Consider the following 27,245-nt stretch of genomic DNA (forward strand, 5'->3'; position numbering starts at 1 on the left):
TGGGGTGGGGATTAAGTTCAAATAATCATGACGATTAAGCTTTCATCATCTTCCATTCATGCTCGCTCTGTTTGTAAAGGCTATGGCGATGGCGTTGCATCTCTCTTGCATGCAAATTCTGTGCTCCTGACAGAGTTTCTGGTAAATCTTAGCTCTCCTCTTCGATGTTTGGAGCACAAATTTGGCTCTCCCGATCGAGGTTTTTTGTGATTCAGTCAGTGCCTGGCATCCTGCCATTGCCAGCCATGGGGCATTTCTCCGTCCTTCGATTGCTTGCATGCCTCTCTAATCTCTCGAGATCCTTTGGCGCCTCCGCCTGCCTCTCCAGTTGGCGATCACTCACTTGAATTGCGGTTGCTTGAGCACTTACTCGACCAGAATCAAGAGAAATCCAAGCCATGTTCAAACGCTCTTCCTCTCGGCCCCGCGCCAGGCTCTCTCGATCTTCTTCCTCCTCCCCTCGGATTCATCAGCGGAAAGGGTGCTTTTTGGGTTATATCGCTGGTCTCCTTCTCTTGTGTACGGTCGCTTTCCTTCATGCCAAGCTTGGAAGCTCTCGACATGATCCTTCCGACGATGCTCATTTCGAGCGTCGCTCAGTTATTGAGTTACTTCCAGAGGAGCAACAGGATCGTTGGAGTGCAAAATCACAGGATGGGCAAGGGAATAGCTTCGATAACCCAGATGAAGTGGTAGTAGAGAGATCCAATCGTGGCGAAGACATGCCAAGGTCGTCTGACAAGGACATGGGGACATCGGCTTCGAAACAGCTTAATGAGCTGAAATCAGGGAATGGCTCCTTCGTGCTAGGACAAGATGAGTACGACCAAGATGACGACGAAGACGATAAACTAGATGACGACACAGAAGCTGATGTAGAGCTGGAGACTGACGACATGGAGGACCTCGAAAACCCCGGAGACACTGCAGGGGAAGGTCTTGATGACATGGATGAAGACGAGGAAAGCGAGGGAGAACAACAGCTGGAGGATTTCGAAGAGAGAGATTCGGAAGAAAAGGAAGAGAAAACTATTGAAAAGCGTAAAGAAGAGGCTGATTCGAAAGTTCAATTAGCTGCAGTTCAAAGAACTGCAAGTGAGGTGGGAAACAGAAATGGAGAGTCCGTTGCCACAGAGCAAAATAGTACTGAAAAAATTCAGGGTGGAGTACCCCCAAAACATCCAGAGAGGTTGGGAGGGATAAAGACTATCCCTAGATGGGATCCCTTGGAAGGTTTGGGCAGCAGAGGCAACGTTGGTCATAATTCTTCCAAGAATGCACAGCATGAGTATGACAAGAATGCCAGTCATGGAAGAGACGGCATCATCTGGGACCATCTATTGGGCGTTGCCCGGAGGATGGGGGCTTTCAAAGAACCCTCAATTGTGAAGAAGTCTCAGATTGGAGCAGATGAAACAGACAACCGGGAATCCTTGTATCCAGGAAGGCAAGGAAGCTCAAATAGTAGCTCCTCTGGTAGTACACAGATTTTCAGTTCCGACGATGAGCCTTTGGATCAGGACATCAGGGAGAGACTAGAAGAGGTCAAAACAATAGAAGACGCACTACTTTTGAGAATCGATAAAGGCTCTCTTAGAAATGGGTTTTTGCTGGACAACTCTGGTAAGAAGTCGAACAAAGGTGACACGTACAAAAAGGACCGATCCGGCAAAACTGCATTTGATCCTTTGAATCCTGCCAATAATCCCCTCTTGCAAGATCCCGACACGTTAGGTCCCAATGGTCTCAGTACAAGCGACAAAGCCATATTGAAGGCTTTACGAAGGGCCAGCATTGAGGGGACCGCATCTCTCCAGGAGAAATCAGTTAAGACACACAGTAGCATTGTCGCAGAGAAAATAAATTCATCTGAGAGTCATGAAGAAATTCCTGGGCAATTGGTTTCTGGAGCAAATGGAGCAGAGAGATCTATTCTCGAAGTTCTTACAGAATCCATGAATTCAAATCCACTAATAAGAAGGATCCCAAGTAGTGAGGCAACAAATTTACAAAGAAAAAGCAAATTGGCAGGTACTGCTAAACCTAGAAGAGGAGTTGTGGTCAGAGGTAGAAGACTCAAGGAAGGCTTGAGGGCAGGAACAAGCTCCAACAAACAGAAAACCATTCACAAGAAGCATCGTTCATCTGGTGACACTAGGAAATGGGGATTTTTCAAAGGAATAGATCCTTGTTTGACGTTTTCTGAGTTTCTGAAGCAGTTTCTAATGCATTCTGAATGCTCCCTCAGAGTTTTTATGGCTTGGACGACTCCACCATGGACATACACTGTAAGATATCAACGTAGTCTTGAAAGTCTTCTACACTTCCATCCACAGGCCTGCGTTGTGGTGTTTTCAGAATCAATTGAGCTCAACTTCTTCACGAGTTTTGTGGAGGACGGGTATGTTATATTCAAAATTTCATTTTGTTTTGTTTTTTTCTGTTTTTTTTGGGGGGGGAGGGTAGGTTGGGTTGTGATGGAAATTCAACCTGATTTAATTCTCTCTCTCTCTCTCTCTCTCTCTCTCTCTCTCTCTCTCTCCCCCCCCCCCCCCCCTTCCCTCCCTCCACATTTCTCCTTCTAATTCTCTGCTTTGTTTCTTGCTTTTTGATATCAAAGTTTTGTTGTTTGGTTGCGATTTCAAAGCTTAGCACTCAGATGGAGGGTACTGATGAGAACGCGTAGCTTTGCTTACTAAGTTCTTTTACTTTTCTTTTTCTTATTTACTAATAATTTTGTCTAAAGTTGCCTACAAACTTCATTTGGGCTGCTGAACAATGCCATAACAACAATTTGCTTTTTATTTTCGAGGATCAATAGATTTGGGATAGGAATGCAAGGACAATATATTTTTGCAGGAATTAAGAGGCTAAAACTGTACTTCTGAACTTTGACCAGAGCCTGCCAGTGGTAGCAGAAAAGGTAGTAGTCCTCTAAGAGGGATAGCATTCTCCTTTAACAAATGTAGGGGTGTTTTAGTATTACGTTGAAGTTGTTTGGTTTGCGTTTCTTGCAGTTTTCATGCCCCTTTCACTTTAAGCATCTTCGCAACTTAAAGGGTGCACTTTTAGTTTTGCAAATTGTCAGTTAGGGAAATCCTCTGTGAGAAGCTGTATGAATCTTATGATATAAAATTTTCTATAAAAGTACTTTCCTGATGTGCTGCTGGGCACATGCTGGTAGAGTCTAAATTGCAAGAAGGTATTGGAGGTTCTTATGTGGACACGCATGAATCCTCTCTGACTGGCTTAGAAAAAGTTATTTTTTGGTCAAGGACAATGTTTTTCAATCACAAAAGGACAGCCTTGATGACCCTTAGGGGCATAATCATAATTATCTTTGTTATTCTGGAGTCTGTACAAGTCTTGTTTGCGTGTCATGGATGATATCAGGAAGGAGAGGTGCCTTGCTGGCAGCTTGGCAGCCCACTGCAACCCACAGCAGCAGCAGGACAGCAGGACAGCAGACCAGGGGCAGACCTACTGCACACTCAGCAGCAGCAGAGCCCATTGGCTCTATGGTAGAGAACCCTTGGGTTCACCATGGTCTGCTGCGTCATTCTGACCCATCACTGAATTACCTGTCTATAGATCTAGTCGTTAGGGAGTCTCAATGCCTTAGCCCTTTCATCCTGGAAGAACACGCCTCAATGAGTGAATCGGAGGTCTCAATATTGTTACAGGAGCTATTTGATGGGTAGAATCTTGTTCCTTCCGTTTTGTGGGTGGGGGGGGGAGGGGGAGAGAGTCGCCCTGTTAGGACACCCATTTACCGTCCGAAAAACAGAAACACAGTGCAGTTTCAAACACAATGGAGTTTCAGAGAAAAGAGCTTCCCTGGAAAACTCCGATTTTTGTATTTGCTGGTCAGATCCTCATGGCAAACTCAAACTTTCGTCCTCTCCTGGATCGGATTCTCTTCTGCTCTTCCTCCGATCGGTGTAGAGCGATGTACTTGTGTCAGATTTCACTCTCTGTCACGCTGCTCTTCACACAGCCTGCATCGCCCTCTGCCCTTACCCGTACAGCCTCTTGTCTGGCGTCACTCTCTGCCCGTATGGCCTGTTGCCCTGGTCATCGCTGCCTGCACATGCCGCTCTCTGCCTATTGCATTCGCCTCTCTCGCACTAGACACGGATAGATTCTTCCTCTTTCTTTCCGTCCCTTCAGTGGATCGCTACAGCTTTGATATGAAATGTGAAGAGCTAGAATTTCGAGGATGCAAATGTGTATGAATGCAGAAATTCGACGATGAGCGCCCTTGTGAGAGTACTTATTTCTTGTTTTACGTCTATCCAAGGTGATACCCCTTCATTAATGTCCTCGAGATCCCTCAAGGTCATCTTCCCATTTAGACCTACCCTTAGGCTATATATAACTCATGCACCTACCATTTTATGCACTCTAGTGCGTCCTTCCCTTTCCTATTACCCATAGGACCTAGACACGTGGGTGCACAACTTTATTAATAATCAGTGGCCAATGTTAGAAATTTAGCGGTACCATCTGCACCGCTTGATCGATCATAAATACAAACATATGCCGCAACATCAAATTGGCGCCTAATGTAATAATGTTGCAATGACTATTAATTGACAAAATAACCATTTCTCTTGTTATGACAGACTTTATGTGATATAGTTTGCAGCCTTGTTGGCTGCCAGCTATGACACTTGCTTGTCCTCCATAGAGCACTACAATGGATTGTTTTACACGTCTGATGTGCTTCTTGTCCCAAAGGTTGTCTCAATGCCTGTGCACTTCTTTGTATTGCGCTTGAATACATATCTTTGCATTGATATCATATCATTTAAGCAATATAAAAATATATGTGAATCAAGATATTTGTGTACATTTATTCCTTGTAATAAGGATCATAGCTTCATCAACTCTTGTAAGAAGGATCTCAAGCTGTTCTTTTTTTATAAAATATCTCAAATAATCATCCAAAGGGTTGAATATTTGTTTTTGCAGGTTTAAAGTTGCTGTTGTCATGCCAAACTTGGAGGAGTTGCTGGAAGGGACTCCCGCTGATATTTTTGCTTCTGTTTGGTTGACGTGGAGAAAGACAGACTTGTTTCATATTCATTATACAGAACTGCTACGCCTGGCTGCACTTTACAAGTATTGGTTAAAGTGTTATTCTATTCTTCAGTTTCTCGGGGAGACTATTGAACATTGGAAGCTGTATTGAGAATCATCTGTAACAGTGTAGGATATCCTTTATCATTTTGCAGGTATGGTGGAGTTTATATGGATACAGATGTTATAATGTTGAAGCCTCTGGATCTACTTCACAATACAGTTGGTGCTGAAAGGGCAGAAAATCAAACACAAAGACTGAATGGGGCAATCATGGCCTTTGACAAATTCAGGTTGTCTTTACCTTTGTTGTCTTTCCAAACTTTTTTTGTATGTGCATGGACATAAAATAAAAGGCTGGTACTGAAAGGACACACAAAAATTAAATTGATTTTAATATTTTCCGGTTGCTAAACCTCCACAAGCCAGTGGTTGTAAATCCTTATGAACAAGCAAGCTAACTCTCTCACTAACCTGGCAAATAGTGAACTTCTCTCTCTCTCTCTCTCTCTCTCTCTCTCCATTCAGACAGCAAAAACCAACTAATACATCTGGTCAGGGAGGGCACAAGGCAGTTCCCAAGGAGTACATAAAGCGACTCTGAGTTATTTTAAGGCACCTACATTGTAGTCTGAAACAGTAAGACAATCTTTGGTCATACACCAGTTTAAGACTAAGGATCTTTTGGTTTTGATTTAAACTCCCCCATATACTGCCCATTTGCCGGCCTGTCTGGCTGCTCGGACCTTGGCCCTTTGATTCAGTTATGCTCGAGTGAGCTTCTCGGCTATCCATACTCTTGTCCCATTTAGTTTATTCGACCAGCGAAGAATGTTAAGTCTTGTAGGCCGTGTGCTAAGAGTAAGTGGCTCCAAGCTCGATGGATGCACTTTACCTCATCCGCTTCATCTTCGTCATCCTTTGGCCATGTAATACTTGGGAAGCAACGCTACACTTATGTTGTCGTCAGTACCCATGCATAGAGATTCCAAAATCTCTTTTACATAAATCCCCCAACGAGACTTTGTGAAACTCTTGGGAACATGCCTAAGCAGGTTTGGGTCAATATCATGGTATGTCTTCTCATAATGCAGGCTTTCACTCATCTGGCAATCACCCTTAAAACTTGTTCCTCTTCATATTATCATCAACCTATAAACTCTTAAATATTGTAAGATGTAGACTATGGAGGGAAATTTGTATACTACATGCCTAAATTATACTTTTTTTAACAGACATAGCCTGATCTCTCATAGACTGACCAGGTTTGTGAGGCAGTTGACAGTATGCCAGGCCCCTATATAAGGACCTGCAGACCCTCATTGCATCTGGTGCCACCTGGGAACCCAGATCTGCTGGCTTTGTCTGCCCTCTTGCTGTACACTGCTTCTTTATGGCTGCCTTTGGCCCATGACAGACCTAGCAGCATGTCCATGGGCTAGAGCATGCCTGTGACATTCACTTCTGCTGAAGCTGGTACCAGGGCATGTTGAATGCCTCCTCGTATACAATAAGAAGGCGAGGATAATTCAGGAAAAATATCATCATCTACCCATGGTGCTTCATGGGAGCAATAAAGCTTGAACTTTAGTGCATACTAGCATTTGCGCTTACATGTACCCTTGAATCTGTGAACAATATCAGTTCAGCTCAACAATCTCTACCTCGTCCAAAATCTCGGGCTGTTCCACGTTTAGAATGGCTGTCAGTGCTGGAGCTGCATAGGCTTGAGCCATGACAAACAAACGTTAGTGCACAAAATAGGGACACCTTTGGTATAGGCTAGCACGTCACCACCCAACCGTAGATCCCTAAGGATGATCTTGGAGCTAGGGTTCAAGCAACCTCCAGTCATAGTCCATCCCAGGTAAGGTTACGAGTCCCATATCACTCAACCCCTTTCTCTCACAGATGTCTTTAGAGAGAGACATGCCTGAACGGGCTCTCTACCCAGCTGGGTATTCTTGGAAGGCCCACCCCCAAGAATGACCCAAGTCAGTAATCGTCGCTCTCACTTAGCTACATCATTGATTTTTTCCGAAATCTGAAAGGGACCATAATATCTCATAGAAAGCTTAACATATAGCCTGTCTTTGCCGTTTTTAAGTACCTGGATTCATCTACATATATGCTAGTTTAAGGTCGTCACGAGGTAGGCCTTTCTCCGGATTCCGCACACAGCTACACGAGTGTGCAGGTGCTATGGTTGCAAAATCTGGATCCATAATATTGGAGATGAAGCTTGGTGACACTCCCATTCGATCTCATATGAAGATAGCACTACGTTTCTTCTTATCGAAGATTTAGAATGGTTCAAGTAAATATGAATGCTAGCTTTTAGGACCTCTTCATGTTGCGGTGAAGCTTTCTTGTCTTTCAACCCTGCATTTGTGGAAAGCTTGGTATTAAATGTCAGTGGTTATGAAAGGGATGCACGTGGCCTACTATTATATGAATAGTTGAGGGGAAAAAGAAATGGATCGCTCCTCAATGTGCTGGAGTTTTAGAGCATAGGTTGTTAAATGTTTTGGGCTTGTAACAGCCAACTGAAGGGCTCAGAGAGATGGAAATAAAAATTTATCGGATATGCCAAAAAGTAGTTTTTCTTGATACAATCCAAGTTTGATTTTGTTTGATTTAATGTCTCATGCTATTTTCAATACATTGCCTGTTTCTTTTGTTTGCTTGCTATATTTGATATTTGTGCATGTGCTGATCTGATTGTTTTAATGTTTGTTTCATTGATGTTATACAGCCCCTTTTTATTGGAGTGCCTTTCCGAATTCACAGCAACCTATGATGATGGACTGTTAGAATTCAATGGTGCTGGGCTTCTGACACGGGTTGCTGACAGAATTTTGGGAGGGCAAAGTAAAGTGTTGGGACAGCTGTCTGGGGAACTGAACATTGAACCGCCACATGTTTTTTTTCCCTTGAGCTCTGGAAATATTACAAGGTGTGTTCAGTCGTAACAAATTCTGGTTTGATTTCATAGCTAGTATTTTTGGCAGAAATTTTGTTTTCAGGCTATCAATGAGCGGCTTGGCTAGTGTGTAGTCAATGTGTGGAGGCCTCATAATGGAGTTAATAATAAAACTCAAAAGAAATGTCAAAGACTGCATCATTTGTGTTTAACCCTTTTGCAACTCTGTGATTTCATCGCTTACAACTCCACTGTGGAAGCACATTTTGTGCTCTTGAGCTGCATGTCAAATTTAGTAGAGTCTTGTGTCTCACAAAACTTGCAAGAGAAGTATGGACCGTCTTGTGAGTGTCTTCTTTGATCTATAGGTATACACCAGCCTTCTCCTTTAGTGCTAGCCTTCGTCATGGCTGAGTCAGCCCTTCACCTCCGGAGTGCTGACAGAAACTCAGTACAAAGACTTTGTATAAATGGATGCTCAAGTATGTGTGGGTGTGTGAATTTGTATGTGTGAGCAAATTTTTATACTATGGTCTACACCCACTGTTGGGCGCTGATGACGTCAGTGGGGATGTCATAGTAGCTAGTCCCTACTATGCATGATGGAGTTTATGGTTTTCAACCTTGTGAGTGACTATCATGAGATTGAAACTGCACTATGTTGTGTTTGAAACTGCACTATGTTGTGTTTTTAGAGGATGAGTTTGGGAATGTTCCCGGATTCATCTAGGTATATACACCAGTATATTGTGTGTATATGTGTGTTTGTGTGTGTGTGTGTGTTCATTATATAGAACATGATGTATACTTGTCATATAGTGAGATTTTCTGTTGATGTAATTTGGCATATCTCGTTTTTTTGGGATAGCCAAACTGTAATATAAAGTATCAAAATTTTCACCAAAAAAAAAAGAGTGTGTGTGTATGCTCAATGGTCACAAAAGTTCAGAAGGGTTGGACATTTATGTATTTTCGACCAGCATGGCACACATGCCAAGAAATTGTGCATCAATTTGCTTATATCATACTGTATGTTTCTAATGGTCATGAAACTATGCACAGGTGTTTGAATCAGTACGGTCTATTGGCAAATTTTCATAAGGATTGGACATCATTTGCATATTGGGACACGTACATTTTCGACCATGCATGGTGCACAATTGTCAAGAAATTGTGCATTGACATGCTTATACCATATGTGTAGGTGTTTGATGGTTTCACACACACACACACACATTTTGTTTTAATAGTGAAATCCATTTGCCATTATATTACAGAAAACAGTCCCAAAGAATGGGACGGAAAATTTCAAACATCAAAACACATCATTATATGACAAGAAGGCAGGATAATCTATGTCCGGTGCATAAAGACAATCACAAAACGATTGTCGTAGAGAGGCATGGAAAAACTGATATTTAGCTAGAGAGGGATCACCAAAGACCCGATGGTTTACGCGCGCACAATTTTTTGTGAAAGAACCTTTCATTAAGACAAATGTACATTTGTAGCTGTCTCAAAGTGAGACAACTACTACTGTATGTATGTACACAACACACACAAACACACACACTCACATGCACAAAAACACATACATAAATATATGATTCAAATGATTTATATGTGTGCGTGCACGTTATACGTACACATACATACATACATACATGTGTGTGTGTGTGTGTGTACATACATGTACACACACACATACACACAAATATATAAATGTACATGTATGTGTATATGTATACACACATACATGTATGCAAACTCACGCACGTGCATATAGAGCATGCCCAAACTCATTCTCTGAAAACACCACACACAGCGTAGTTTCAATTTCATTACAGTTACAAATTTGAAAACCATAAACTCCATCACGCATAGTACTTCTCACACCCCCCATTGGACACTAATGATGTTGTCAGGGATGTCAAATAGCTAGTTCTTGCTATGCATGATGGACTTTGTGGTTTTCAACTTGGTGACATAAGATTGAAACTGCACTATGTGTTGTGTTTCCGGAGTCTGAGTCTCTTTAGCTAATACAAAAGTTTGAGTCTTCTCTAGCTAATACAAAACTGGTCCACATTCTCTTCATTCAAGCTTTAATTGCTTGTGAAGACTATAAGATTTCATTTTAGTCTCTGCCAAACAAGAGATGCTAATAGAGCTACACACCACTTAAGATATATAGAACTTATTGCAATATTAGCAAGCCATAACAGGGATGAAAACTTCTTAAGGTGAAATTTACAGTTCGGCTAGTACGACAAGAACACATATGTGGATGAATCCAAGAACATGCCCAATCTCATCCTTTGAAAACACACCACAGTGTGCAGTTTTAATCTCATGACAGCCACTCACAAGGTTGAAAACCATAAAGTCCATCACTGGCTACTATGACAATCCTACCAATATCATTAGCACCCAATGGTGAGTGTAGACCATAGTATAAAACATGTTCTCACAAACACCCAATACTTGAGCACCTTTTTGTAGAAAAGGGGGTAGGGGTAGATTAGAGAAAGAAAGAAAGAAAGAAAGAAAGAAACTTTATTAAAGTCTTCGGAAGACCGATCGGTCTATGAGACTGTGAGAAACCTGATACAAGTAAGCTGACGAGCATCAACTCCCATGCATAAAACAAAAGATAAATGCTACATAGCGATATAAAATAATAGTCATCTCCATCGTCACTATGATCATAATCATCATCAGATAATTTGTCATATCAATACAAAGTGAAATATGCTCCAATGTCACGACTGTAGTCCCCTCTATTCCCCCTCGTCAAGGGTGGGGGAGCAAGAGCATAAAGCTGGAGATAGAATGCCGTCGGTTGCTTGTGGGCATAGTCCTGCACTATCTCCCGGTCACAGCTCTATGTCTAACAAGGGAGACTGTGACCCCTGTCGGTCACACTCCCACAGTGAACAAAAAGGGAATGTCCCCAAGCATAATCTCTACGTCAACCCTTTGCTTGAGCTGTCGTGTTGCTAGTTTTGGACCACGATCGCATCTAGGACTTGTGGAAAGGGGGAGAGGATGAGGGAAAGAAGGAAGGAGAAGGGGTAGAAGAGAGAGAGGAAGAGGTGGAAAGGGGAGAAAGAAAGAAAGTTTATCATAGTCTATGGAAGACTGATGGGTCTATGTGGTGGAAAACCTGATACAACAAAGTAGAAAGCGTGGGGCTACTAAACGAGCACCATCACCCATGCTGAATGGTAAGTCCTAAGTAGTACATAGTCATATCATCAATAATGACATCATCATCATAATCACAATCCTCATCCACATGTCAATCAATCCACACCATCAGGCCATGCCGGCCTTGGCTAGTAAAAGTAGGCCTCACAGTGTATAAATGTCAAGGGGGGCTCGTGAGGGGGCGGGGTCGTGCTGATGCGTAGCTAGTGATGGAGCGCTGGCGACTGTCTGTGGGCGCTGTGCGTCTCGATGTTCTGGCAGTGGCTCTCAGCCTAACCAAGGCTATTGTAACATTGGTGGGTGGTGTCGCAGGTCTGAACAATGAAGGGAGGTCGCCCAATGTGATCTATGTGCTCGTTCGCTGTCGAGTGTGGCGTGCCTCGGGATTTGGGTCCCTACTACATCTGCCATTGGTGACTGTGTGGCCTGTACGATCTAAATGGAAGAACTTCGTGATCTTGCTGTGAGAAGAGTCAGGTGGTGTATCCGAGGTCTGTCTGTGTATCCTAAGTAAGTGCTCTCTATGTCGAACCGCCTCATGAATGAAAGCAGCGAGGCATCCCTGATTTGGATACGAAAGGAGCTTGGAGAGGGAACCAAAGTTGTCTCTAAAGAGACAATGATAGCGACCACAGATCTCGTAGTTCATGGGGTATCGGAGTGCGAAGTGCTCCTCTAACTCAACCTCATGTCGATCACATAGCGTACATAGGCGACGTTCCCTAGGTATCCACGGGGGGCGGGAGAGAGAGAGAGAGAGAGAGAGAGAGAGAGAGAGAGAGAGAGAGAGAGAGAGTTTCTTAAAGTCTTTGGAAGACCGATGGGTCTATGAGACTGTGAGAAACCTGATACAATGAGTTGTGGTAGTGGAGCTACTAAATGAGCATCCATACCAATGCAGAATGCAGAAAATGCAAAATGACAGTACTAAATCCTAAGTACAACATAATCATATCTCGACTATATATATATCAATCTCAACATCATCGTCAACATCATCATAACCATCATCATCATTATCAACAACAGTAGGACATCATGATGGATGGGGCTGTGGAAGTGGAGGCATGAGGTCAGCAATAGAGCGCTGTCGCCTCCCCTGCAGTCTTGGTACGTCTCCTGGTCGTAGCTCTGCGTCTGACTAGGGCCGCTGTGACCCTCGTTGGTCGAGATACGACCCTAAACAAGGAGGGGATGTCCCCAAGTATGATCTGTGAGTCAACCCTTTGTTCGAGCTGTCGGGTCATAGGCTCCGGGTCACGGTCATGTCGAGGCCTCGCCTCATGGGGTCTGTGTGATCTGGCTGAAAGAACTCCGTGATAGAGCTCTGAGAAGTATGAGTCGAGGAGGAAGTTTGCCCTTGTCCCCGTGCTCAGAGTATCCTATCACGGTGTTAGAGCACCTCATGAATGAAAGCAGCCAAACATCTCTGGTCTGGGTAGGAGAGGAAGAGAGAGAGAGAGAGAGAGAGAGAGATATGAGATATGAGATATGAGCTATTTTTACTTCGTAGCAACAATGCCAAGGAGCCGAATAGACTCATCCAAAGCACACACACACACACGACATGAACCAGAGCCTCAACCACCAAGACCCACGCGGGTTTTACGAAACTTGGTGGGGAAGGATGGCTTATACAGAGATGAGATATGAGCTATTTTTACTTGGTAGCAACAATGCCAAGGAGAGAGAGAGAGAGAGAGAGAGAGAGAGAGAGAGAGAGAGAGAAGGCAACAACTAGGAGGGAGGAAGGAGGAGAGTAGATAGGATTAGATGTCACATCAAAAGTACATTGCACATGAGGGGAGGGTACTTACATGGTACTCCTTATCCCCTTTGACCTCTCTATCTTGGAAACACCCCCAAGTACTAATCATCCTAATCCCCACTAACTAGGCCAACTTTTGGCCTTCATTACAACCATCTCCGCTCAACATAATCAAAATTGCAAGTGATGGAGGTTAAACTCAAAACTATGTGCTGTAGAATAAACATGCTCCAACATAGCTCCACAATCACATAGCCAATGCTCGTCTCCATGGAGTCACTTTGCACACCTCTTTATGCCTTGCTGTCCCCTTTTTTCTACATTGGGAGCATTTATTGCTTTTCCATATATCCACTGCATCTCTAGCTATGTTTTCTTGCCCAAATGCAATAAACTGAAAATCATCTTCATTATACATGCTATATTCAGCTCCGGAAGTTCTTGTGCTTCCTCAACATTCCAGGGATCTTCACTCCTCACATGTAAGGCCTTCAACCCTAGGCTGTACCATTGTAATTTCCTTCTAGGTATGACACCCATGAGGTCTTTGAAAGCTGCCCATGTGTAGGGCTTCTAAGATGAAGTCCTCATCTTCAACCAGGTGTGGGCATGGTGCATGTCATCATAAAGAATCTTGCCCTCGTCAACCATGGTGAAATATCTTCCAAAACTGAGATTCTTTCTGCTTATTAGGATTCTTGGTTTCTCCTTTGAATCTGTGGTCTGTCAAAATATGTTTTAAGTGTCTACCATACACTTGTCCAACCAGGCCCTTGCCATGATGTAAGAAAGACAAGTTATCCTTGACCTCAAATGTGTCATGTGCACAGATTGGTATCTGACGTGTACTAGGTACACAGGACTAGCTCAGGTAGCCTGGGGAGGCTTAGAGCTAGGCAGGCTTGATTCTCGGGTTGAGTGACAAGGGTACGAACCAGTTAGAGGTCTTCGCGATTTTTGGCGCTTGGGGTCCGAGTCTATATAAGGGGCCCAGGGGTTTAGTTCTCAGAGAGCCGATGGGAGCAAGTTTCGTTCCCAGGTGCTAGGTCTGATCCTGGATTGAGTCGTGGACGCGCGCCTACATCTTAGCGTAGCCCAAGGCCCAGTAGCAAATCCTAGGCTTCACAACGCCACTTGGTGGTATGGGACACCAGGCTGGTTTGGATTTGATTGGGAGTTCGTGCCAGTAGCTCAACTCGTGGCTCGGAGGGGACATCTCCTGATTCGGGATCACATCCCGTAGATGTCATGGTTGGGTGGTGAGCAGCCTGCTCAGTTTCTCATGTTGTGTGTGTTTGTTTGCAGATCAGAGGTTTCAGGAGTGCTGGGACGTGTCAGTTGGTATCAGAGCCAACTCCTGAGGTAGGAACTTCTGATGCGAAAACTTTGGACGATTTCTTCCTCCAGGTATGCCCTAATTTTGAAATTTGTTGCTGCAAGATCTTGTTGGTTCATGAGTTATCGGAGGTGGTCAGGATGTAGGGAAAAGGTAGGAGAAGGAGAGTCTTTGATTTCGGAATTGCTGAAGGGAATAGTGAGAGAGGGTTGAGGTTGTAGCTAGGAGAGAGTGGAGATGCAAGTAGGAGAGGCGTGAGAAGGGCTGAGTGGCAGGCGAGGAGTTTTCGTTTGCTGGTCAGGGCTGCGTAGAGGCAGGTGACGCAAGTGCAAGTGGCTGAGAGGTGCGCCATGGCTGGAAGGGAATTCGGCCAGGTAGGGAGGGGTGCTAGGGGCTGGAGCAGGGTGCGGCCACGCTGGAGGAGGATCTGCTTTTTTTCGAAAAAGCACCACCCTCCAAGTTTGGGAGGGTGAGCTTTTCTGGGAAGCATAGCTTCCTAGATAAGCTGCCCCATCCCCTATATAGTTTGGCAGGGACCCAAGCTCAGCCATAGCCTCAGCTAGTGTGCACAAGTAGACCTCCTTGCACATCGATTGGATTGCGCCATCTAGATTCGGTACAGCCTGCGTCAGATTCGGTACAGCCTGCGACAGGCTACCGTACAGCCTGCGTCAGCATCCGTACAGCCAGCGGGGGATTTCCGTACAGTACGGCCTGCTGCAGAATTCCGTACACTGCAGCCTGCAGCGAAACCAGCAAGGAGAGACTCCGGGATCATCTACGCCCGCTGATCGTCAGTTTCCAGCATCTTCTTTCGACCGGCTCCTCTTCTTTCGTCAGCTTCTCTTGGGACGGTTTTTCTTTGCTCCACTCTCCTTCCAGCTTCGATTCCCCCAGTTATTTCTCTCAGTTTTATACTCTTTTCAGATCAGATTTCAGACATGGCTGATTCTGTAAATCCTGAGTTTGCCATGGGCGATCAGGATTTGGATTACCCTGCTGAGGAAGACCAGGGTCTTTATGACGATCTGATTACGAAGAAGGCCTTCAGTGAATTCACCACTGCTCTGGATGGAAAATTCGAGCAGGTTAATGCAAATCAAACGGGGTTGATACAGCAACTCCAAGGGATTCAGACGACTCTCACCCTTCCGACTAGCACTGTGCAGGCACTCACGCATGTGGATGCCATGGCTTCAGTGCTAGGTCCGAACATAACTCCAGACCCTTTTCCCGGAGATCAGAAGTCTCAAACCAAGGAGGTTGTTGACACTTGGTTGCACAAGTGGCAGGTACACTTCCAGTTCCACCCGTACCCAGATGAAAAGAAAATACAGCTTGCAGCCGGCTTGATGTTAGGAAAGGCTTTGTTATGGTGGAAGGAACTCCAACCTAAGCCGGTTACATGGATAGATTGCGAAGGGGTCTTCAGGAAGGAGTTCCTGAAGAAGGAGGACGACTATGATATCGTTGGCAAGCTTAAAGCCCTCGATATGTCTAAGCTGAACTTGTCGTTTGAAGTTTATCTTCAAAGGTTTCGAGATCTGCAGACCAGGGCCACAAAGATGGATCCAGTGACCTTGTTAGGTTTCTTTGTGGATGGTTTGTCAGATTCGTACAAGTTGCAGATTAAGAATAACAAATGTACAACGTTGCAAGAGGCCATGAATTACACGCGTATTTATGATGATACCATGGCCGGTGCAAAGGCAACTACAGTTTTTGACACGAGTGGGAAGAACAAACGGAAGTTCTTCTAGTCTACGACTGGTACCAGGGAGACAAAGTCTATAGACAACGCCTCCAAGAAACACTTGACTCAGGCAAAGAATGGTCGAGCCCGTTTCCTTCGTACCTTGAAGCTTAAGAAGGACGTTGCTTCTACTGCGAGGAGTGGGGCCACACCAAGAATGAATGTCCAAAGTACAAGAATCAAAAGTTAGTGCTTGGACCGAAGCTCCAGCGGGTCCAGGTACCAAGGCTAAGGGAGCGAACTAAGTTTTGATGATAGGTATTTCTGTAAATGTCATTACCTGTCCACTTTCTTGTAATTGCACTTTCAATACTTCGTTATTTGATTCCCATGATCTTTTCCGAGTTTATGGAGAAGTTAGGGACCAAAGGGTTCACATTCTCTTTGACCCGAGCAGCTCTCACAACTTTGTTAATTACAAATTTGTGCAGAAGATGGGGCTGTCCACGATACCTAGCGATCACACCTATGAGGTGCAATTTCCAGCTGGGAAGCAGTTTTGGGATCGCAAGATTGAAGCGCTTCCTATCCGGATTCAAGAATACACAGGGGCTCTTACGTGCTATGTTATGCACTTGGAGCATGTAGACTTGTTAATCGGAATAGAGTGGTTTAAAACCCACAATATTCGGATTGGATGGACGGAGCATACCCTTTCTTTTGTAGAAAAGGATACCCAATTTTGTATTCAGTGTGATAATATTCCCTCTTCTCAGGGACCTATTGTATCTGCGATGATGCAGTTGCGGAATATATTGAACACTTCTCATTATGATGTCTATCAGTGTGTTTTTATTCCGCTTTCTTTATTTGTTGTCTCTGTAAATAACAAGAATGATTTAAGTGTATTTGAACACCGTGAATTGAGAATGTTGTTAGATAGTATTTCCTACTCAACTGTCGGAAGGTTTACCTCCAGAACGGGCAGTAGATCATCGCATAGACTTAGTCCCAGGGGCTCAACCTATTAGTGTACCACCATATAGGATGAGCCAGCTTGAGGAGGATGAGCTAGCTACACAGCTACAGGATTACTTGAATATGGGCTATATTCGCCCAAGTAAATCACCTTGGGGTGCACCTGTCCTCTCAAGGAAGAAGAAAGATTCTACGTGGAGAATGTGTATAGATTATAAACGATTAAATAAAGTGACAATTAAGAATCGATACCCTCTACCTTCTGATGATCTGATCGACCGTTTGGCCGGAGCGAAGTATTTCACTAAGATTGATTTGCGTACGGGTTATCACCAAATCCGTATCTATGCTAAACACATAGATAGAACCGCATTCCGAACTAGGTATGGCCACTACGAGTTTCTTGTATTACCTTTTGGTTTGACCAATGCTCCTGTCACCTTCCAGCAGATGATGAACGATTTGTTTCGAGATTTTCTGGGCAAATTTGTTGTAGTGTTCTTAGATGACATCTTGGTATATAGTCGAACGCTTGAGGATCACATAGGACACCTTCGGATTGTCTTAGTTATTCTCAGACAGCATAAACTCTATGCCAAGATGAGTAAATGTGACTTCTTTATGAAGGAGATCATTTACTTAGGACACAAGATTTCTTCTGAAGGTATTAGCATTGATCTGGATCGTACCCAGAAGGTTTTAGAATGGCCTATTCCTCAGACTGTGAAACAACTTCGTTCTTTCCTAGGATTTACGGTATTTCTACGGAAGTCTGTGTGTGATTATTCACATATCACGGCAACCCTGACAAACATATTGAAAGGTCGTGGATGCAGGTCTACCCAGCCGATCTCTTGAAATGATGCAATGAACAAGGCTTTTAAAACCTTGAAGTTTTCTATCAAGGAAGCACCCGTTCTTGCATTACCCGATCCTACCCGGCCTTATGTTTTAGAGGCCGATGCGAGTGATTTTGCGATTGGGGCAGCTCTATTCCAAGAGGGAAGACCTGTAGCTTTCGAGAGTAAGAAGCTAGACGACACCCAATATCGTTGGCCCACACTAGAAAAGGAACTTTATGTTGTAGTGTATGCCCTTAAGGTTTGGAGACACTACTTGTATGGTTTGAAGTTTCTTGTATTGACTGATCATCAGTCAATTAAGTATGTGTGTGATGGATCTGAATTGAGGGGACGGATAGCTAGATGGGCATAATTAATGCAAGATTTTGATTTTGAAATACGTTATCGAAAGGGTTCGTTGAACAGTGTGGCGGATGCCTTAAGTCGAGTCAAGTTTGTAAATGCTCTGTCATTTATAAAAATATCCTCAGACCTATTTCAATCCTTGAGAGGGCTATACGCAACTGATAGTCATTTCAGTTCTTATTGGCAGAGAGTCCAGGATGGGAGCTCCATGGTTGACCAGGACTCAGGGATTGTGCCACCTACGGTACAGGCGGCGGGAGGTCAGTGGATGATTAGGAACGGCTTGCTGTTCCGGAATGGAAAGATTTGTGTGCCAGATGTTCTGGAACTTAGATCCAAGATTCTCTGGGAGTGTCATGATGCTCCTAGTGCTGGACATCCGGGTATACATCGGACTCTGTCTCTTGTGAAGCATACCTTTTATTGGCCTAAGATGCGTGCATTTATTGAGAACTATGTAGTAGGTTGCCGGGTTTGTCAGGTTACTAAGGGAGAACGCCTTAGAAGCGCAGGTTTATTACAGCCATTACAGATTCGAGGTAATAAATGGGAATTACTGGTTTGCCTCGAACGCGCAAGGGTCATGACTCCATTTGGGTCATAGTCGACCGTTTGACAAAAATGGCTAGATTCTTACCTACTAGAACAACTATTTCAGTTGTTCAGCTGGCTCACGAGTTTGTGGACCACTTGTTTAAGCTGTATGGTTTGCCATCTGACATAGTCAGTGACAGGGATTCAAAGTTTACAAGTAACTTTTGGACACTTGTTTTTGAGAAGTTAGAAACTACTCTAAGTATGAGTTCCTTAGATCATGCACAATTCGATGGCCGTACAAAGAAGGTATGCTTCGGGCATATGTATCTAAGAGACAGTCTTCATGGGAAGATTATCTACCTATGATAGAATTTGCTTACAATAGTGCAAAGCATTCGAGTACTGGTTACAGTCCTTTTATGCTTATGTACGGGTTTCAACCTAAGTCACCAGTTATGGTTGGGTTAAAAGGGATTCAAAATGATGCTGCAAAGAACTTCTTGCAAGACATGCAGGAAATGTTGCAGTTTGCCAAGGAGTCTATTAGAAGTGCCCAAGATTGGGACAGATTCTATGCTAATAGACATCGTTCACCTACAGAGTTCTTTGAAGGAACGATGGTATATTTGAGAATTCCTAAGGAATCCAAGAGCCTAAGTACTGGTTTGGTTCCGAAATTATTCCCCAGATACTGTGGTCCGTTCAAGGTTATTAAAAGAATTGGACCAGTTGCATATCGACTAGAATTGCCTCCTGATGTTAAAGTACATCTAGTCTTTCATGTCAGTAGATTGAAAGAAGTCTTGGGTGCGGATGATCAGCTTGTTTCTCCTCACGAGATAATAGAAGTTACAGATTTAACTTTTATTCCACACGAACCTGAGTGTATTCTTGAAGTTCATGACAGACAGATTCGTAATCGATCTATCACGGAATACAAGATCAAGTGGAAGGATCGTGTTGAGGAGGATGCAACATGGGAGACATTACAAAACCTCCAAAGAACATTTCCGGGTTTTTTAGAGGAGGGGAAGTATGTCGTGTGCACAGATTGGTATCTGACGTGTACTGGGTACACAGGACTAGCTCAGGTAGCCTGGGGAGGCTTAGAGCTAGGCAGGCTTGATTCTCGGGTTGAGTGGCAAGGGTACGAACCAGTTAGAGGTCTTCGCTATTTTTGGCGCTTGGGGCCCGAGTCTATATAAGGGGCCCAGGGGTTCAGTTCTTAGAGAGCCGATGGGAGCAAGTTTCGTTCCCAGGTGCTAGTTCTGATCCTGGATTGAGTCGCGGATGCGCGCCTGCATCTTAGCATAGCCCAAGGCCCAGTAGCAGATCCCAGGCTTCATAGCGCCACCTGGTGGTATGGGACACCAGGCTGGTTTGGATCTGATTGGGAGTTCGTGCCAGTAGCTCAGCTCGTGGCTCGGAGGGGACATCTCCTGATTCGGGATCACATCCCGTAGATGTCGTAGATGTCATGGTTGGGTGGTGAGCAGCCTGCTCAGTTTCTCACGTTGTGTGTGTTTGTTTGCAGATCAGAGGTTTCAGGAGTGCTGGGACGTGTCAAAATGGTACGCCAACATAGGCATTTTACTGATTTGACAAGGCAACATCAATGTTGGATTCGGCCCACAAACTCATGTGCGTATTGGGCATATGGCGTCCTTCCACATACATCTTTCCAGGCTGCGTTTGCTGTTCAGGCTGCCCTTGAGGTGGCTAGACTCTAATGTAGAGCCTCCTGTTTGATTGAGATTGGCCTCCTCCTGTTTGATTGAGATTGAGGCCAACTCATCGCATAGGCATTGTGCTGAAATAGAGCTGAGAAATAAATGCTAGAGGGACAGGCTCTTCCAAAAGCATCCACATGAGGCAATAGTGAAGACTGGCCTCTATCCCCTGCACATAACTCATCCATTTTTGTTTCCTTTATGTGGGCTGCTGTTTGTATTTGAGCAGCTATCCCCACAAAGCCCTCTTGTATTTGCAGCCTGAAAACAACCAAAATTTTGTCATGCATACGGAGGCATCGTCACCCGCTCTAAAACATGATTTGGCTTTGTACTAGGGAGAGGCATAACATGGCTGGCTGCATTACTAGCATTGGCATTCCTCAGATGTTGAGTGTTTACTTTTATAGGCCTGAATAGCCTTTGGCATAACTCCCCTCAGCATCATAGCTCTGACAATTGGCTGCTCTATGGCATTTGTATCTCACAACCACCGTCATATATATCCTGACCATGCAAGATGTTTCGTGCTTGAAATGCACTAGCTATGAGGCAAAGTGTATTTCAGCTTGGAGATCAGGTGAAATCTGATGCATGGCAATCCTCTTAATAAGCCCAAAAGGAGAAAATACCTAATGCAACATCCAATATAAGGGGGTACAACAGATTGCTGATGGTAATCAAAAAGATTCCGTTGGCCTATGAATCTTCCTCAGGCTAAAGCTGCCCTAATCTTTTTGCATGCTGCTCAGAGCCTTGCATAAGCTGCCCAAAACGGCATGTTGCGCCATGTTCCATCCATGTGCTTTTGGCTGTCCCATGGTGTGTAATAAAGTTGTCCCGTGTGCCAAATGTATGCACGTGTGAATTCCTTCCTGTCTCAATGCTCGAAATGTGATGGAGAGGCTCGGAAGGAGGTGGGCCAAGAAGCTCCAAAATGGAGCTGACAAATGGGCTGCAAACAGCCAGGCAAGGGCTAGTAAAAACCTGCAAATTTTGGTTGCCAAGGCTCTCTTTTTTTTTTTCCTTGGGTGGGGGGCTCCTAGGTCACCTACAACTGTTAGAACACCACTAACCTAGGACTTGTAAGACAGTTAAGACACACATGAGTAGAACCTAATCTTAACCTAACCCTAGTCATCTTGACCTAACCTAATCCAAATTAACCAGCACTAACCTCAACCCTAATCTAAGGATACTAACCCCCCGGTTAATCTAACCTAATGTCCTATCCTAAGGTTTTGTAGTGCAAATGTAAGAGTGACAAAAATCGGATGGGCAGTGAACGGAGGGCGGCGCAGCAACAACAAATGGGCCGCGGCCATTTCAATCTGTTCGTTGTTATCTTGACTGCTTCAATTCGTACGTCGACTCCAGCCTGAGCAGTTGGGATAAATGAGCAGGCCACCGCCGGCATGATACTCGAAAAGGACACACCCAACTCCCATTTTCAATAGCCATGACTTCTGAACAGCAAATGCATCTGTTTGCAGCGCACACTTGGGTTGTCCATCTTTCATCTAGATATCAATCTACAACGCGACCTACTGGAAGAAATACTCCTCACGCTTCCGTCTCACCTTGCGTATAATGCCCTTTCGTACGTCGTGTCCAAATGCAAGTCTCACCCTCACAGTTCTTCTACCAGATGGAGTGTCGAGGCTGGAATTCATCGATCATCAAAGAAAGCCGGCGAAGCGCAGCGACCGAGCAGATAAAGAAGGTCGATAGATGCGTAATAGTGAAGCATCCTTTTTATGATCAACTTGGCCGATCAAATCCACGCACATGGACGCGCGTTAGGGAGCTATGCTCAGTTGGCCAAATGAATCCTGATACTTGTGCTCGAGGGGCTATTCTCAGTCGCCAATTCGTTATGGGAAACCAGCGTGGTGGTTGTTGGGATATACTAAAAACAAGCATGGGTTTTACCGTTTGGGATTTACAAATGATGCCAGACCGCCGTCCAAACGTCGCTTCATAAGGTGTGCGGCCAATACTGGAAGAATAGGTATCGTTCAGAATGGCTTGCACAAGCAGGAGAAACTGCTCCCACTCTCTTGAGCATCATGACAATATGATTTCCAAATATCAAATGCCATACCATTATACTTTTTCGTCTCATCGTTCGATTGCGGATGGAAAGCGTTGGACATCTGCAGCTTAGTACCAAAATTATCAAACAATGCTCGCCAAAAGACGTAAACTTGGAGTCCCTGTCGGATGTGATGGTCTTTGGCAACTCTCCAATGGGATACCAATACTTGATAAACAAACGAGCTACATCTTCAGCGCTGGCCGTTTGTTTGCAGGGAATAAGCATACAATATTTACTAAAGCGACAAACAATAGTAAGACATTGAGTATTACGTGTACCTGCAGATGTTGGAAGTGGCCCCACGAAATCCATACCTATGTTGTGAAAAGGACTGTCGGGGATTGGCAATGGCATAAGTAAGCCTGCTGCTTTCTTGTGGGAAGCCTTGAACATAGCCGTATATGTCCTTCTGCATCTTTGGCCAATAGAAATAGCGCTCTAACTTCAAACTCCCGTTGATACCTCTGTGACCACCGGTAAGGGCGTCATGGGCATCATGAAGAAGCAAACTGCTGTTTGTCTTTGAGTACACACGATCTTTTCTTATAGAAAAGCCAACCATCCTCTAATGAGTAATGGCCTGGAGCAAGCGTTGTGGCTAACTGGAATTGCGTGCCAAACTCTGCTGACTTCGCGTATTGTGTCTTCATGCTATCAAGGTCCTTTCCTTTGATTTCGAGCATAGTGGCTTGCTCAATGGTCTGGATGGAACCTTTCCAAGTGAGAGCGTCAGCAACGGGGTTGTTTTTGTCGGGAACGTACGCGATCATTATCCCAAATTGTTGGAATATTTGGCTCCACCGTTGTTGTCGATCGCTTCATTGCGCATTAGGCATTGTCTGAAGCCACTTAAGGGCTTGGTGATCTGTCTTAACCGTGAAAGTCCGTCTGTATAGGAAAGGCTTCCAATGTTTTAATGCCTGGATGACACCAAGGAGCTCTCTATCATACACTGAATAGTTCTTTTCGGCATCGTTAAGCTTTCTGCTGTAATATGCCACGGGCCTATCCTCTTGCTGTAAAAGTGCCCCTATGGCGACATTGCTAGCGTTTGTGATTACTAGAAATGGATCATCCCAAGAGGCTTCATAACTGGTGCTGTCGTGGCCAACTGTTGCAAGTCATGGAAGGCCTGCAAAGCTTTGCCTATGACTTGAACTTTTTGTTTGCGTGTCTTTACCCCCTTGAGTAAATCTGTAAGAGGGGTTGCGTATGTTGAGAAACCCTCCATGTGCGAGTTGTATGCTTGACACAAACCCACAAAGGATCGAAGGATCGGATCTCTTGGGCCGGCGTGGGGACAGTCCAACTTGTGATAGCTTGGATCTTCTCAGGGTCCAATCGAATCCCTTGAGCACTAATGATGTAGCCCAAATACTGAATTTCCAGCAATCCGAATTCACTTTTCTTTGCATTGAGGTATAGCTGGTTATCACGTAATAACTATAGGGCACATCGCACATCCTTAATATGTTGCTCGGCTGTAGCGGAAAAGATAAAGATATCAGCGAGAAAGATGAACAGGGACTTCCCAATATACTCTGCAAATACTCGTGACATCATCTTGTTGAATGCTGGTGGTGCATTCTTCAAACCAAAGGGCATGACGACAAACTCGTAATGAGCTCGCTTTGTTCGGAAAGCTGTCTTTGGGATGTCAGCTTCAAAAATCCCGACTTGATGGTAGCCACTCTTGAGGTAAATCTTTGAGGAAAATTTTGCACCATTGAGTCGTTCCAAGATGTACTCTATGCGGGGAATAGGAAACTTGTTGCTTACTGTAAGCTTGTTGAGTGCTCTGTAGTCGACACATAGTCGTGCAAACTTATCCTTCTTGCCACAAATAGAATGGGTGTAGCAAAAGGTGAAGAAGAAGGTCTAATAAACCCTGCACGCAGTAATTGAGACAACTGTTGTTCTTACTCCTCCATAAACTTGGAAAGTCGATACGGAAACTTACTTGGAGATGTCGAGCATGATGTCTTAGAACTCTTGGAGTAGATCCACCATTGCTTGCCCCATCGGAGAAGCGGCTTGAATTGCAGTGATTTGGCACTGGACGTAGACAAGTGCACACATGGCACCCTTGCGGGCGGCGCGACCTACTTGAATATGAGAGATTAACGAAATCCCTGATATGCTCCGATCATCGCGTATCACGGCGGGCTCAGGTAAACCTTTTACAATCGTGAAGGTGTCTTGCCGCCAATCAGGTGTCGGAACATGCTCACGGAACCACTGAATCCTGAGGATCATGTCGCACCCCATTAAAGGAGTCAGAATAAAATCCCGCGTAAATATCGCCTTCTGAACGGAAAAAGTGAACTGGACGGCCTTATGCGTGATGTGTGCGCAAGCCGGGTGTAAACCCGTCCACTGCAAGCTGGTGAGGCACCAAGGTGCACCCCACTGTCTTGGCAAGCTGAGGGGAGATGGCATCTTATGAACTTTGCATATCGAACATGACAATAAACTGATGCCCGTTAGCTGTGCTGTATGCTCGAATGAGCGCCTTCTTTTGATATGAGAAATCACTCTAGATCCTATAAGAGAGCTGAGACCCCAAACCTTGCTCCGTTCGCTGTCCCGACTCCCGGTCTGATGCGCTGCACGAACACCTTCCTAGAGGCTTTTTGTTTCTAGCTTGAAGTGAAGAATGTTTGCTTGGATCTGTGTTTCAATTTTTTGAAATCATAGATTTTCTTATTGTCCTTATTGTTGTGAGATAGTTACATGCATAGTTTAAGCTAAGGAAGGTGAGGGCTGGATGGGGACTTCAATATTCAGGGAATCATACTTTCAAACTATTGAGTTGCTTTTGTGATCTTCCAGTATTTTTATGCTGATGCTTTTACACTTCTTGATGTCTGTATTTTAATGTCTCAATGTAAAATACTAGAGCCACGATTTTTATTTCCATTCCAACGGAGAGCTCCTAGTTCGCATACTTTGTATCAACTCTTTTGATTGATCTGGTGTTTTCTGATGATGTGGCAGATATTTTTTCACTCCAGTCAGTCAAGAGGAGCAGTACGAACAGGATCAACTTTTTAAGGCGATGTTCAATCATTCCCACGCAATGCACTTCTGGAACCAATTAACTGCACAGCTGGTTCCTCAGGTTGGCAGTCTAGTAGAAAGAGTCATAAATCATCGCTGCATGAGATGCCATGAATATCTATAAATTTGGAGCATCAACAAAGCCCGTTTTTTCTTATCTGAGGGAAGGTGGCCATGCAAGGACTGTGAAGAAAATTATGTCCCTCTATCTCTGAGCTTTGGCTAAGATGTGGCTGAGCTAAGTCTAGCGAATCCATCACACGATCAAGACGATCTGAGGAACAAGGTGGCAGCTTACTTCTGGGCTTACTTGAGTCGAGGTAAAGAATGCAGTAATGGGTTGTCCTTAGTGGCTGCAGTCACGTATTATGCAGAAAAATCAAAATACTGTGGCACTTCGATGCACCTGTAGATTTCAGGCGAGCGTCCTAGCAGGGCCACTGTCAAATACTTAAATGGAGCGTAAAAATCAGGCAGGTATATCTTCTGGTACATAATCTCATATTGTAAAGTAGACTGACTCTGAAAATGATGGTTTTTGAAGACAAGTGGATCCTTCTACAAAGATTACGCCCTTTAAAAGTCCTAAGGGGAAAGGAATCCATGAAAAAGAAAAGTACAAGACTGAAAATAGTCAAATGCTACGAGTTTACACGGTTTAGTCCTACTCTTTATGTTCATCTATGAACAGCATGGGTGTTTTGGAACTTTTGTTGGAACCTGACAGGTGTCCGCTCAAAGTATTTCAGACTGTAAGATGTTTTATAATTCCTTGTATGAGTAGTAAATGACTGGTTTGTACACAACCATTGCATTGAAGTTTATTGAGAATTTGGGTGCCACAACAGTATGCCGCATGTGGAGTGGTACAGCGAGAGGGTCCGCGTAGAATGTACTGTCCACTAGAAGGTTTGGGAGCAGATTCTTCTAGATATTCCATGCACTTGTATTGTTTCAGAGTAGAAGCTTGTAGGTGTACAATATTGTATACCAGAGCATTTGAGAGTTGTACAGCAGTGCGTATGAGAGATCCTTTCTCTTACTGTCTAGAGATGGGACTACAATATTTGACCTGGGATAGTACCGCCCATGCACATCTACCTTATTCATACTATTCCGATTTCTTCTTATTTGCCACAGGTCAACACCTCAGTGTTGGAATGATTGCCTTTGTCCCACTCATTCTAGAGGAGCATAATGTCTGGAAGACAATCCTCTCTCTCTCTCTCTCTGAGTGTGTGTGTGTGTGTGTGGCAGTTTTTGCAAACTCCAAGGGAATGTGCCATAGAATTAGATGAACAAGGAGTCTTGGGGGTGCGCTCCCTTGCAATGAATGGTTTGGTGAAGAGCGTGGTATGAGGCAGAAGGTGAAGGACATCATGGATGAAACAGAATTGGAGTTAACAAAGGAGATGAGACCTCTCACTCGGAGGAAGGCATGGAATTACGAGGTGGAATTGGAGGTGAAGAAAGCATGCAATGAATTTATGTGGGCATGAATGGCAAGTTCTTTTGATTTGTGATTTCTTGAATTCTGTCGTGCTCAAGGGTTCCTAGGATCTTGCTGAATTGACACAAATTATGTGGAATTATGAGGTGGAATTGGAGGTGAAGAAAGCATG

The 27,245-nt window shown here is 44.3% G+C and overlaps 1 protein-coding gene across 1 annotated transcript; it reads left to right on the forward strand.

Moving 5' to 3' along the window:
- Positions 1-109: 109 nt before the first annotated feature.
- On the forward strand, positions 110-26,849 carry LOC147882687 (alpha 1,4-glycosyltransferase family protein). The gene is made up of 5 exons (XM_087400402.1): positions 110-2,401; positions 4,975-5,124; positions 5,238-5,375; positions 7,838-8,038; positions 25,561-26,849. Exons 1-5 carry the CDS (start codon positions 399-401, stop codon positions 25,745-25,747), a joined length of 2,679 nt encoding a protein of 892 aa, XP_087256528.1. The 5' UTR covers positions 110-398; the 3' UTR covers positions 25,748-26,849.
- The last annotated feature ends 396 nt before the right edge of the window (positions 26,850-27,245 follow it).

This window comes from Dipteris shenzhenensis, chromosome 29, assembly GCF_047967505.1.
Source record: "Dipteris shenzhenensis isolate YYH24624 ecotype China chromosome 29, Dip_SZ_1.0, whole genome shotgun sequence".
In the NCBI taxonomy this organism is placed as follows: domain Eukaryota; kingdom Viridiplantae; phylum Streptophyta; class Polypodiopsida; order Gleicheniales; family Dipteridaceae; genus Dipteris; species Dipteris shenzhenensis.